The 11,055-nt window shown below is 54.3% G+C and overlaps 1 protein-coding gene across 1 annotated transcript; it reads right to left on the reverse strand.

Moving 5' to 3' along the window:
• Positions 1-329: 329 nt before the first annotated feature.
• LOC121272257 (zonadhesin-like) lies at positions 330-9,314 on the reverse strand. The gene is made up of 8 exons (XM_041178786.1): positions 9,146-9,314; positions 6,414-6,552; positions 5,602-5,743; positions 5,267-5,463; positions 4,276-4,417; positions 3,862-4,103; positions 1,929-2,077; positions 330-462 (listed from the first exon to the last, which is right to left on the reverse strand). Exons 2-8 carry the CDS (start codon positions 6,414-6,416, stop codon positions 330-332), a joined length of 1,008 nt encoding a protein of 335 aa, XP_041034720.1. The 5' UTR covers positions 6,417-6,552; positions 9,146-9,314.
• Positions 9,315-11,055: the final 1,741 nt, after the last annotated feature.

Raw genomic sequence — 11,055 nt, forward strand, 5'->3', positions numbered from 1 at the left:
ATAACTATGCCTGTGTGACCTGTAAGGTTGGAGTGAGGTGCCTGTCTGTATAACTGTACTTGTGTTTCCTGTAACTACAGTCAGGGTGTAGGTGCCTATATGGATAACTACTTGTGATTACAGTTAGAATAAACAGTTCCCAGTGTATCTCCCTTCCGTACAAATACAATACTGGGGCTGCACTAAATGAAGCACTTGTTCCTACAACAACTGGATTCAACCGGCCTAAACAAACTGGAATGAATCCCGTTCCATCGGCTTCGAATCACACATTCCAAACTTCAACTCCGTAAGCTATACCAAACGAGGGCTTCATGCCAGCCTGACTCTTACTTCTGCTGAACATTCCAGCTGTTCCCAAAATCATTGACGCCTTTCACAACCTGTCCCTCGGGAGTCCGGAAGTCATCATCGGGGATTCCGTTGTAGTCACCGCACAGACCGCACAGCTCACCACCATAGCTAGGACAGAGACACACAGGCGTTAGTAACCAGCAAGATGTAAATGTAACGGTGAACATAAAGTTTAATATATCCAGCATCCCTCAGTGTGACATTCAGACATACCCCACACCCCTCACTGGAACACTCTGATATACCCCACACCCCTCAATGTAACAATCCCTAAAAAAACCCCACACCCCTCACTGTAACACTCTGATATACCCCATACCCCTCACTGTAACACTCTCTGATATACCCCACACCCCTCACTGTAACACTCTCTGATATACTCCACACCCCTCAATGTAACACTCTCCGAGATACCCCACACCCCTCACTGTAACACTCTCTGATATACTCCACACCCCTTGCTGTTACACTCTCTCGTATATCCCACACCCCTCAATGTAACACTCTCTGATATTCCCCACACCCCTCACTGTAACACTCTCTGATATACCCCACACCCCACACTGTAACACTGTCTGATATATCCCACACCCCTCACTGTCACACTCTCTGATATACCCCACACCCCTCACTGTAACACTCTGATATACTGTACGCAGCTCTGTTTGTTGTGTTCTAAACCAGTTTTCCTGAGCTCAGTCACTCTGTCCTTCATTATAACTTCCAATCCCTTTCTCACAATTGCTATTTGACCAATCGTCCCCTTCCCCCCCCCGCCTCTCTCTCTCTCTCTCTGCTTTCTTAACCCCCACCATGTGATGGTGATTGCAATATTTTCAATCGCATTCGGGCATTTCCTGAATGGAGGGAGCTTTGGAAGATCACAGCTAAGGCATCTGCAGCTTCCTCCTGCGCTGGAACATTGCAAAAGGAATTAGGAGCAGGAGTAGGCCATTCGGCCCCTCGAGCCTGCTCCTCCATTCGATAAGATCATGGCTGACCTGACTGTGGCCTTCGCTTTCCTGTCTGCTCCCTCGATAACCCTCGATTCCCTTGCCTAATCCGAAATCTCTCTAACTCGGCCTTGAATATACTCAGTGACCCGGCCTCCACTGCTCTCTGAGGTCGAGAATTCCAAACACTAAAGTCCCTCTGAGAGAAGAAATTTCTCCTCATCTCCATCTTAAAGGGGGAGGACTCTTATTCTGAAACTGTGCCCCCCCACCCCCCCCACCGAAATTCCAGATTCCCCCACGAGGGGAAACATTCTCTCAGTATCCACCCTGTCAAGTCCCCCTCACAATCTTATATGTTTCAATAAGGTCACCTCTCATTCTTCTAAACTCCAATGCGTACAGGCCCAACCTGCTCAAACTCTCCTCGTAGCCTTTCACTCCTCGACCAAACCGTCTCTGAACTGCTTCCAATGAAATTGTGACCCCTCTTGAACACCGAAGGACGTCCCCACCTCATCTCCTAAACTCCTGGCCTCTGAGCAGCTCCAGACAGAAGCCGCCTGCGGACACCCGCTGGGCCGCGCGGTTGAAGTCATCCATCCCCACCGTTCCACTTACCTGCTTTGCACTTTGACCTCTGCATGGTGCCGGCCATCGTATCTCACCGTCAGGCCAAACTCCGTTTCTACGGCGACGTGCCTGCCAGATCGGCTGACCAAGAGCCCGTTGACTGGTGCACTGGGGGTGTTCACTGTCTTTCCATCGACCTGAGCCGAACACAGATCCACGGTTAGTTTGCCTGTAAATGGTTATCCAGTATTCCACCACCTGCACGTGTCTTTCCCACCCCCTTACCGAGTACTTTTGCGACTCTTCCAACTTGCCCACCTGAAGATACGGGTGTGACCAAGCGAGGAATTGCGTCCATTGGATCACTGAGTGGTCACAGCCCAGAATGAGGCCATTCTGCCCGCTGTGTCCAGGCTAGCTCTCCGCAAGAGAGCAACTCAGCTACTCCCACTCTGCCGGCCTCTCCCTTCCAAATTTTTTTCCTCTCCAGGTAATCACCCACATCCCTCCGGAACGCCTCGAGTGACCCTGCCTCCCCCATGCTCTCAGGCAGCGCATTCCAGATCCTAACCGCTCGCCGCGTGAAAAAGTTTCTCCCCGTGTCCCCGTTGCTTTTTTTTGCCAATAACCTTAAATCTGTGCCCTCCATCCTTTCACCATTGGGAGCAGCCTCTCCCTGTCCACTCAGTCCAGACCCCCTCCCACCCGGTGATTTTGAACACCTCGCTCAAATCTCCTCTCAACCTACCCTTCTCCAAGGGAAGCAGCCCCAGCCTCTCCAACCCTTCCACGTAACTGAAGTTCCTCATCCCCGGAACCATCCTCGTGAATCTTTTTCTGCACCTTCACTAAGGGTTATTGTTGGGGTAAGGGGATTGAGGGATATGGAGCAAAGGAAGGTAGATAGAGTTGAGATAGAGATCAGCCATGATCTAACTGAATGGTAGAATGGGCTAGAGGGGCTGAATGGCCTCCTGTTGCAACCAACTTCTTAATTATTCCTTCACATCCTTCCAAATGTGTGGTGCCCAGAGTTGCACCCAATGCTCTAGCCGAGGCGGAACTGCTGTTTTAAACAGGTCCACCAGAACCGAGTTGCTGCAGGTGGGAACAGTTCAAATAAACCCCACCCCCCTGCCTATTTCGCCACAGGTTGAACCTAAGACCCGGGGGAAAGAGTCGATCACACAGCCCACCCGCCTCGCCGGAAGACTGGTACCAACTTCAACAAGGAGCACGAGAACCGAATCTCCCGGCTTCCAAATGAACCCAAGGAGAGCGGGAAAGGGCTCCTCTGGCTGTTGGGAAGTTGGTGGAGGAACACAGACCCGATGTACAGCCGGAATGAAATGCAGTCAGTTGCAAAGGTCAAAATGCAAACGCTCAGCGGTGTATTGGGTCCACTTGAGGCTAGACGACAAAGGGAAGCGGTAAAGAATTTGTGGTTATTGGAAATCCAGATGAGGCCTTCATGTTACCAACCGGACTGGAGGATGAGTCCGGTTAATTAGGCAGGATTTGTGATTACAGAATGCCAAATAATTAAGAAATTTTTTGCAACAGGAGGCCATTCAGCCCCTCTAACCCATTCTACCATTCAATTAGATCAAAGTTCTTTCCGTGATGTTCTTGGGCCGGAAACAGTTATACATTAAGCTAGAGATGTTCAGGATTAGAACGTTTCCTAGCAGACTCCCTCTGCTGGTACATGTGTGTCTGGTACCTCAAGCGGACAAAATTCACAATGCAATTTTTAATGCACTACATGTTACAGCCAGTGAAAGACCTTTGAATTGTAGTCACGGTCATAATGGAGGAAATATAAGACCAAATTGGCTGATCTCTATCTCTATCTCAACTCTATCTACCTTCTTTGGCTCCATATCCCTCGATCCCCTTACCCAACACTAATCTATCGATCGGTTTCTCAGCACTTGCGATGGACTGAGGGGGGGGCGAGTGTAGGAACGCCTCCTCTCACCTGGACGACTTTGTTCCTGAGGACCGACACGGTGATGCCGTAGACCCTCACATAGACCGCTCGGACGTAAGAGACGGCCGTCCTCCCGTGGCGATACTCGTTGTCTGTGTAGATGGTGAAGGGGGTCTGGCTGGTGTTGCAGGTCTTGGCCAGCACGTAAGTGCAGTTCCCTTGGAAAGTAAACTTCCTCTTGTCGAAGGAGGTATAGTGGGGGTCTCCAGATGCCGTACAGGTGGACCAACCTGAGGAGAAGTCAACAGAGAGGAACGGGAAGTGAGACATTCCCACATTTCTATTCCCAGAGGAGTTTCCTCCAGCAACGTTGAACATGGGGAAAGTTTGGATTTAGAATGAGAGGGGGAGGGGGGTTGGGTTACAATGTCAGTAAGGATTAAACCCTTGGAGACTCTTTACCTTTCGGGTAACAACCCTGGACTCCACCCTTGTTGCCGCAGTACTCGTCTGGGGAGCAGCTGGTGTCCGTGCAGTGGACGTTGTTGCTGGACAGACACTTACACACCTGGTTACAAGCCTCAGACCAGATCACCTCACTGGGCTGCAAACACAGAGAGAGAGAGAGAGAGACTCACGTTAGAACTGATCTGCACAGGAAGAGGAGAAAAGGCCATTGAACATGGATCAGGCCCATTGCAAGAAAGAAAGGACTTGCATTTATAGAGCACCTCTTCCCACCTCAGGACATCCCAAAGTTCTTTCCATGATGTTCTTGGGCTGGAAACAGTTAAACATTAAGCTTAGAGATGTTCAGGATTAGAACATTTCCTAGCAGACTCCCTCTGCTGGTACATGTGTGTCTGGTACCTCAAGCAGACAAAATTCACAATGCAATTTTTAATGCACTACATGTTACAGCCAGTGAAAGACCTTTGAATTGTAGTCACGGTCATAATGGAGGAAATATAAGACCAAATTGTACACAGCAAGCTCCCACACTACACACACACACAGAAATGTGATGATAACCAAATTTGTATTGGGATTAGTAATTAGTTAAGGAATAAATATGTGATGGTGACACTGGGGAGAACTGCCTAAATCTTCAAGATAATGCCTTGGAATCGCTTACATCCACTTGAGAGGGCAGCTTGTGCCTCGGTCTTAAACCTCATCGGAAAAACAGCACCTCCGACAGTGTGGCACTCCCCTCAATGCTGCACTGGGATATTAGCCTAGGTTTTGTGCTCGTGTCTCTGGAGTCGGACTTGAACCCGCAACGTTCTGGCTCGTTGGCGAGAATGTGACCCACTGAGCCACAGGTAAGAGTGTGGAAGGAATTAGGGGTCAATGGGATAGATTCCCGGAAAGGGAAGAGATTGAGGGAACCGGGGTGAAGGTGCGTGTTCGCAATGTTCTGGGATGTCTCAGCTTCCCCTTCCCGCGTTACCTGATAATTGGATCCGTTGAACGCACAGCCGCACTGGTCCCTGGAAACGCACTGGGCCCCGCTCTGCACAAAGCCCCGGTCACACTGACAGCCCTCCACACAGGGCAGGTTACAGGGCAGGGGTCGAGGGTCAAGGCAGGTGGCTGGGCAGGCCGACGTGCATGGCTGGTAGTGACTGTTCGACGGGCACACCAGGGCTGCAAGGGAAAGAGAAAGACACAAAGAGGCGTCACTGGAAGTTGTGGGGTTGGGGGGGAACCCGGCTCCGCAACCGGAATGTTCTTCAGTGCCCCCCCGCCCCCCCAGGCGCTGGCTCGGTCGGGCGCGGTACCTACGGCAGAAGGTGTCGTTCCTCCAGGGTCGGATGGTGACGTTGCGTTGCTGACAGGCATTGACGTAGGCCTCCAGAGCATCACACAGCTGCTGCCTGTTGCCGTCCAACTCACACATGTCGTAGACGCAGTCTCTGAAGAAGGCCTGGGGAGGAGAGGGGCAGACAGAGGCGGGGAGGGTGTGAGGTGTTTGCGTGTGAACGAGGCAGAAAGAGGAGAGAGAACACTTCCACAGAGCCGCCGGCAGAGTGAGGACCTCCCAAGGTGTCCGACACCAATGAGTTACACATCGGAATTATGTCGCCAAGTAGGAAAAGTGGCAGCCTATTTGCGCACAGCAAGATCCCACACCGAGATGAAGGTCCAGGTCATGGTATTGCATCAGGTGTTGGTTGAGGGGTAAATATTGGTCAGGACGCTCGGCAGAGCATCATTGCCCCTTTTCAAACAGCGTCACGGGTTCTTTGAAGGCCACCTGTGAGGGCGGTCTGGATTGGCATTAATGCATCACCAGAAAGGCGTCACATTCAGACTTGCTGCACTCCCTCCGTCGGGGGCAGTCGCTCTACAAACTCTACTCGAGTCTCCGGAGGGGGTCTCGAACCCACGACCGCCCCCTCCCCCTCGGAGGTGAGGCTGCGCTACCCACTGGGCCTAGCCAGCCTCTGAGCTGTGAGCCTCGGGCCTCAGTGTTTCACCAAGGGGCTTATCAAAGGGACTCGGGGTGGGGGCGGTGTTGGAGTAAGTGTGGAAGGTGGAGAAACTGGAGAGATGGAGTCCTAGTGAGAATGAAGCCAATCCTGGGCCATACCTACCATGGGGTCAATCTTGTAGTGACAGGAGGCGAAGGGGCCATATTGATCCAGCAGTACCCCACAGTAGGAGGCTCCTTCATATGCCTCTTGCTCGCCCTCGGTGCACTGGGGTGTCACCTCAGTGTCTGTCGAGGTGCAGCTGGGGAGAAAGAAAGGGGAAGATTTACACAGAGAATTACACCGAGCGTACAGCACACAAACAGGCCATTCGGCCCGACGGGTGTTTATACTCCACATGAGGTTCCTCTAACTCTACTTCATCTCACCCCACCCCCATATCCCTCTATTCCTTCCTCTCTTGTGTGTTTATCCAGCTTCCCTCTTAAACGTATCGACACTATTCACCTCGACCACTCCCTGTGGGAGCGAGTCCCACACTCTCCCAGCTCCCTGGGTGAAGAGGTTTACCCTGAATTGTCGATTGGATTTATTGGTGACCATCTCGTGTTTATCACCCCGAGTTCTGTTCTCCCCCACAAGCAGGAACATCTTTTCTATGTCGATCATATCGAGGCATTCATTATCTTCATCACTGAATGATAGAATTGTTACAGCAGAGGAGGAGGCCATTCGGCCCATCGAATCTGTGCCAGCTCCCCGAATGAACAATTTACCTCATACCGCTCCCCCACCTTCTCCCCCGTAACCCTGCACTTTCCTTATTTTCAGATAATAATCCAACTCCCTCTCGGATGTCTCGATTGAATCTGCCTCCCCCACACTCTCAGGCAGCACATCCCAGATCCTAACCACTCGCTGGGGTGAAAAAGTTTCTCCTCGTGTCTCCATTGCTTCTTTTCCCAATTACTTTAAATCTGTGCCCTCTCGTTCTCGATCCTTCCACTAAAGGGAATAGTTTCTCCCTCTCACTCTGTCCAGACCCCTCCTGATGTTGAACACCTCTATTAAATCTCCTCTCAACCTTCTCTTCTCCAAGGAAAACAGTCCCAACATCTCCAACCCTTCCACATAACAGGTTCCTCGTCCCTGCGACCATTCCTGTGAATCTTTCCTGCTCTTTCTCTAGTGACTTCACATCCTTCCTAAAGTGTGGGGACCAGAACTGGACATCGTATTCAAGGTGAGGCCAAACCAGGGTTTTATACAAGATTAACCCAGCCTCCTTGCTTTTGTAGTCCATGCCCCTATTGGTAAAGCCTCAGATGCTGTCTGCTTTATTAACCACTCTTGATTTATTTACGGTCTCTAACTGTCCCGCTCTGAGTCTCCTCTATTCCACAGGAAATAGCACCAACCTCCTCCTTCAAATCATCGACACAAAGACCCCTCAGCTTCAGTGAAGAACAGAGAAGCTCAAGAGGGAGCAGAGGCCATTGGGCCCATCGATATCATCCCTCGACTATCCCAACCCACCCCAGCTCCGCAGTCAACTGTGCTCCAAAAAACCCCAACGTCTCTGCCCCGTTCGTTCCCCATCACCTGGGAGATGGAGCCAAAGAGAAGCTGTGGCTTCTGGGAGCATTTCCAGCTGTTGGGTGAATGGCTTCCATTGAACAAACAATTGGTTTCCTGAGTCAGAAGGTGGAGGGTCCGATCCCCACTCTGGGCAGCAGGTGGAGGGTCCGACCCCCACTCTGGGCAGCAGGTGGAGGGTCCGACCCCCACTCTGGGCAGCAGGTGGAGGGTCCGACCCCCACTCTGGGCAGCAGGTGGAGGGTCCGACCCCCACTCTGGGCAGCAGGTGGAGGGTCCGACCCCCACTCTGGGCAGCAGGTGGAGGGTCCGACCCCCACTCTGGGCAGCAGGTGGAGGGTCCGACCCCCACTCTGGGCAGCAGGTGGAGGGTCCGACCCCCACTCTGGGCAGCAGGTGGAGGGTCCGACCCCCACTCTGGGCAGCAGGTGGAGGGTCCGACCCCCACTCTGGGCAGCAGGTGGAGGGTCCGACCCCCACTCTGGGCAGCAGGTGGAGGGTCCGACCCCCACTCTGGGCAGCAGGTGGAGGGTCCGACCCCCACTCTGGGCAGCAGGTGGAGGGTCCGACCCCCACTCTGGGCAGCAGGTGGAGGGTCCGACCCCCACTCTGGGCAGCAGGTGGAGGGTCCGACCCCCACTCTGGGCAGCAGGTGGAGGGTCCGACCCCCACTCTGGGCAGCAGGTGGAGGGTCCGACCCCCACTCTGGGCAGCAGGTGGAGGGTCCGACCCCCACTCTGGGCAGCAGGTGGAGGGTCCGACCCCCACTCTGGGCAGACCCGGAGAGCGGATATAACAAAGGCAGTTTTAATTCGGGGTTGAACATCCAGTGGGGATTCCTGTGGCCTGGAGAGTGTGGACAACCCCACCCTCATCGTCTGGAGCACCGACATCACCGATCCCCCCCCCCCCCACTCCCCCGCACACCTAACCCTCCTATTGGCTCGTGTGAAGATGGTCACAGCCACTTCCGATCATTCCCATTGCGGGGTGTCAGGCTGTTAAGAAGCCGGGGGACCGTTTACAGCTGTGGAAGGACTCTCCCACCGAACGGGGGGGGGGTGGGGGGGGGGCGGGCTGGGATACGGAAACAAGAGAGAGGCCAGGCCACCAACACCCCCCCCCCCCCCCCCACCCCAGGCTGTTAAGGAAGCCGGGAATCCCTCCCACCGCTTCACTCCGTCCCCACAGTGAAGGTGGCGAAGGTACGGAGACAGGACCCAACAGGATCAGCACCACCCACCCCCACCGCCCCCCCTCCCCTCCCCCTCCCCCCCGCCCCCGGCGACCTCACTCACTCCTCCGCCACGTTCCAGCTGTTCCCAAAACCACTGGCGTCTTTGGCAAGCTGTCCCTCGGGGGTCCGGAAGTCGTCACCGGGGATTCCGTTGTAGTCGCCGCACAGGCCGCACACCTCACCGCCGTAGCTGGGACACAGAGACACACACAAAGGGGGCCGTTAGGAAGCCAGAGGGACGGCAGCGCGATTGTGGGGGGTGGGGGTGGGGGAGGGCGGAACGCGCGCCTCCCCTTGCCCCGCCCCTCTCCCCGCCCCGCGCCCCTCCCCTCCCCTCCCCGCGCCCCTCCCCTCCCCTCCCCTCCGATCGCCCGCGAGGCGCCAGGCAGCGGGAGGTACTCACCCGCTCGGGACTCTGACGTCAGCGTGGTGCCTGCCGTCGTACCTCACGCTCAGGCCGAAGTCGGTTTGCACCAGCACGTGTCTCCCGGAGGGTCGGACGGTGACTCTGGGGTTCGGGCTGACGGGGACAGTCACGGGCTGTCCGTTCACCTGAAAAACACACACGGGGAGAAATGAGGTGAGGTGGGGGGGTGGGGGGGTGGGGGGTGGGGGATGCTAGTCCAGGCCCCGGCCCCGGCCCCCGGCCCCGGCCCCGGCCCCGGCCCCGGGGGAAGGTTGCGTTCTGTCCGAGGGAAGGAAGGGAAGGGAAGGGGGTGGGGGAGGGGAATTAACTCCGTTCCAGAGAGCGGGAAGGGTAATGTTTACATGGGAATGTCCTGCTTGGATCAGAGGGTGTTCCTCCAGGATCTGTTGGATCGAATTCTACTCTTCAACCTTCCACCGAGGCCCGGGTTTCGTACAGACACTAGAGGAGGGAACATCAGAACAACAGGAGGCCATTCAGCCCCTCTAATCCAAGTTAGATCATGGCTGATCTTCTATTTCAACCCCACCTTGGCTCCATATCCCTCCATCTCTTTACCCAACACTTTCGATGGGGGGGGGGGGGGGTGGGTGGGGGATGGGGGGGGGGGGGGGGGGGGTGGGGTGGGTGGGGGTGGGGGGGTTGGGGGTGGCCGAGTGTAGGGACGCCTCCTCTCACCTGGACGACTTTGTTCCTGAGGAGCGACACGGTGATGCCGTAGACCCTCACGTAGACCGCTCGGACGTAAGAGACGGCCGTCCTCCCGTGGCGATGCTCGTTGTCCGCGTAGACGGTGAAGGGGGTCCGGCTGGTGTTGCAGGTCTTGGCCAGCACGTAAGTGCAGTTCCCTTGGAAATTAAACTTCCTCTTGTCGAAGGAGGTATAGTGGGGGTCTCCGGATGCCGTACAGGTGGACCAACCTGAGGAGAAACATTGAGTGAACCCTCAAGCAAGAGATCCAGGGAGGAATGTCATCCCTCAATATTTTGACCATGTTCTGAACAGTGAATTGAACCACAGTCCAACCACCCCCCCCCCCCCCCGCCATATTGTCAGCAAAATATATTTTTCATCTTTCATCATCTGCCCTTTGCTGGAGTATATTGCCCTGGGTGATGTGTTTTGATATATTTTACAGAGCTGGACTTGGGTATGTCAGCTTCATTTGGAAATGTCACCAGCAGTGAGTTGGCATAAACAGGCGGACATGATGAAAATGGTGAACTGTCCAGCCTTGGGGGATTTAACTTGTGAAGTGATAAGTTACGCTAGGCAAAATCAGAAGCGATTAAAAAATAAAATAATTTACTTATAAAAAGGGGTTGTTGGAACAGAGAGATGTGTGTGGGCGTGAGTGGGTGGGTGTGAGTGGGTGCGTGCGTGTGTGTTTGTGTGTGAGAGAGTGGGTGTGGGTATGCGTGTGAGTGTGTGTATGCGTTTGTGTGCGTGCATGTTTGTGTGTGTATGCATGTATATGTGTGTGTGTATGCATGTATGTGTGTGTGTGTGTGTGTGTGTGCGCGCGTGCACATACACAAATCTTT

The sequence above is a fragment of the Carcharodon carcharias genome, chromosome 33, assembly GCF_017639515.1.
Source record: "Carcharodon carcharias isolate sCarCar2 chromosome 33, sCarCar2.pri, whole genome shotgun sequence".
Taxonomy (NCBI): Eukaryota; Metazoa; Chordata; class Chondrichthyes; order Lamniformes; family Lamnidae; genus Carcharodon; species Carcharodon carcharias.

Coding starts and splice junctions, on each gene's coding strand:
- LOC121272257 (XM_041178786.1), bottom strand. Junction 4,104..4,275: donor CCAGGGTTGTTACCCGAAAG/GTAAAGAGTCTC, acceptor ACTTCTCCTCAG/GTTGGTCCACCTGTACGGCA. Junction 463..1,928: donor GAGGTCAAAGTGCAAAGCAG/GTAAGTGGAACG, acceptor TCTCTGTCCTAG/CTATGGTGGTGAGCTGTGCG.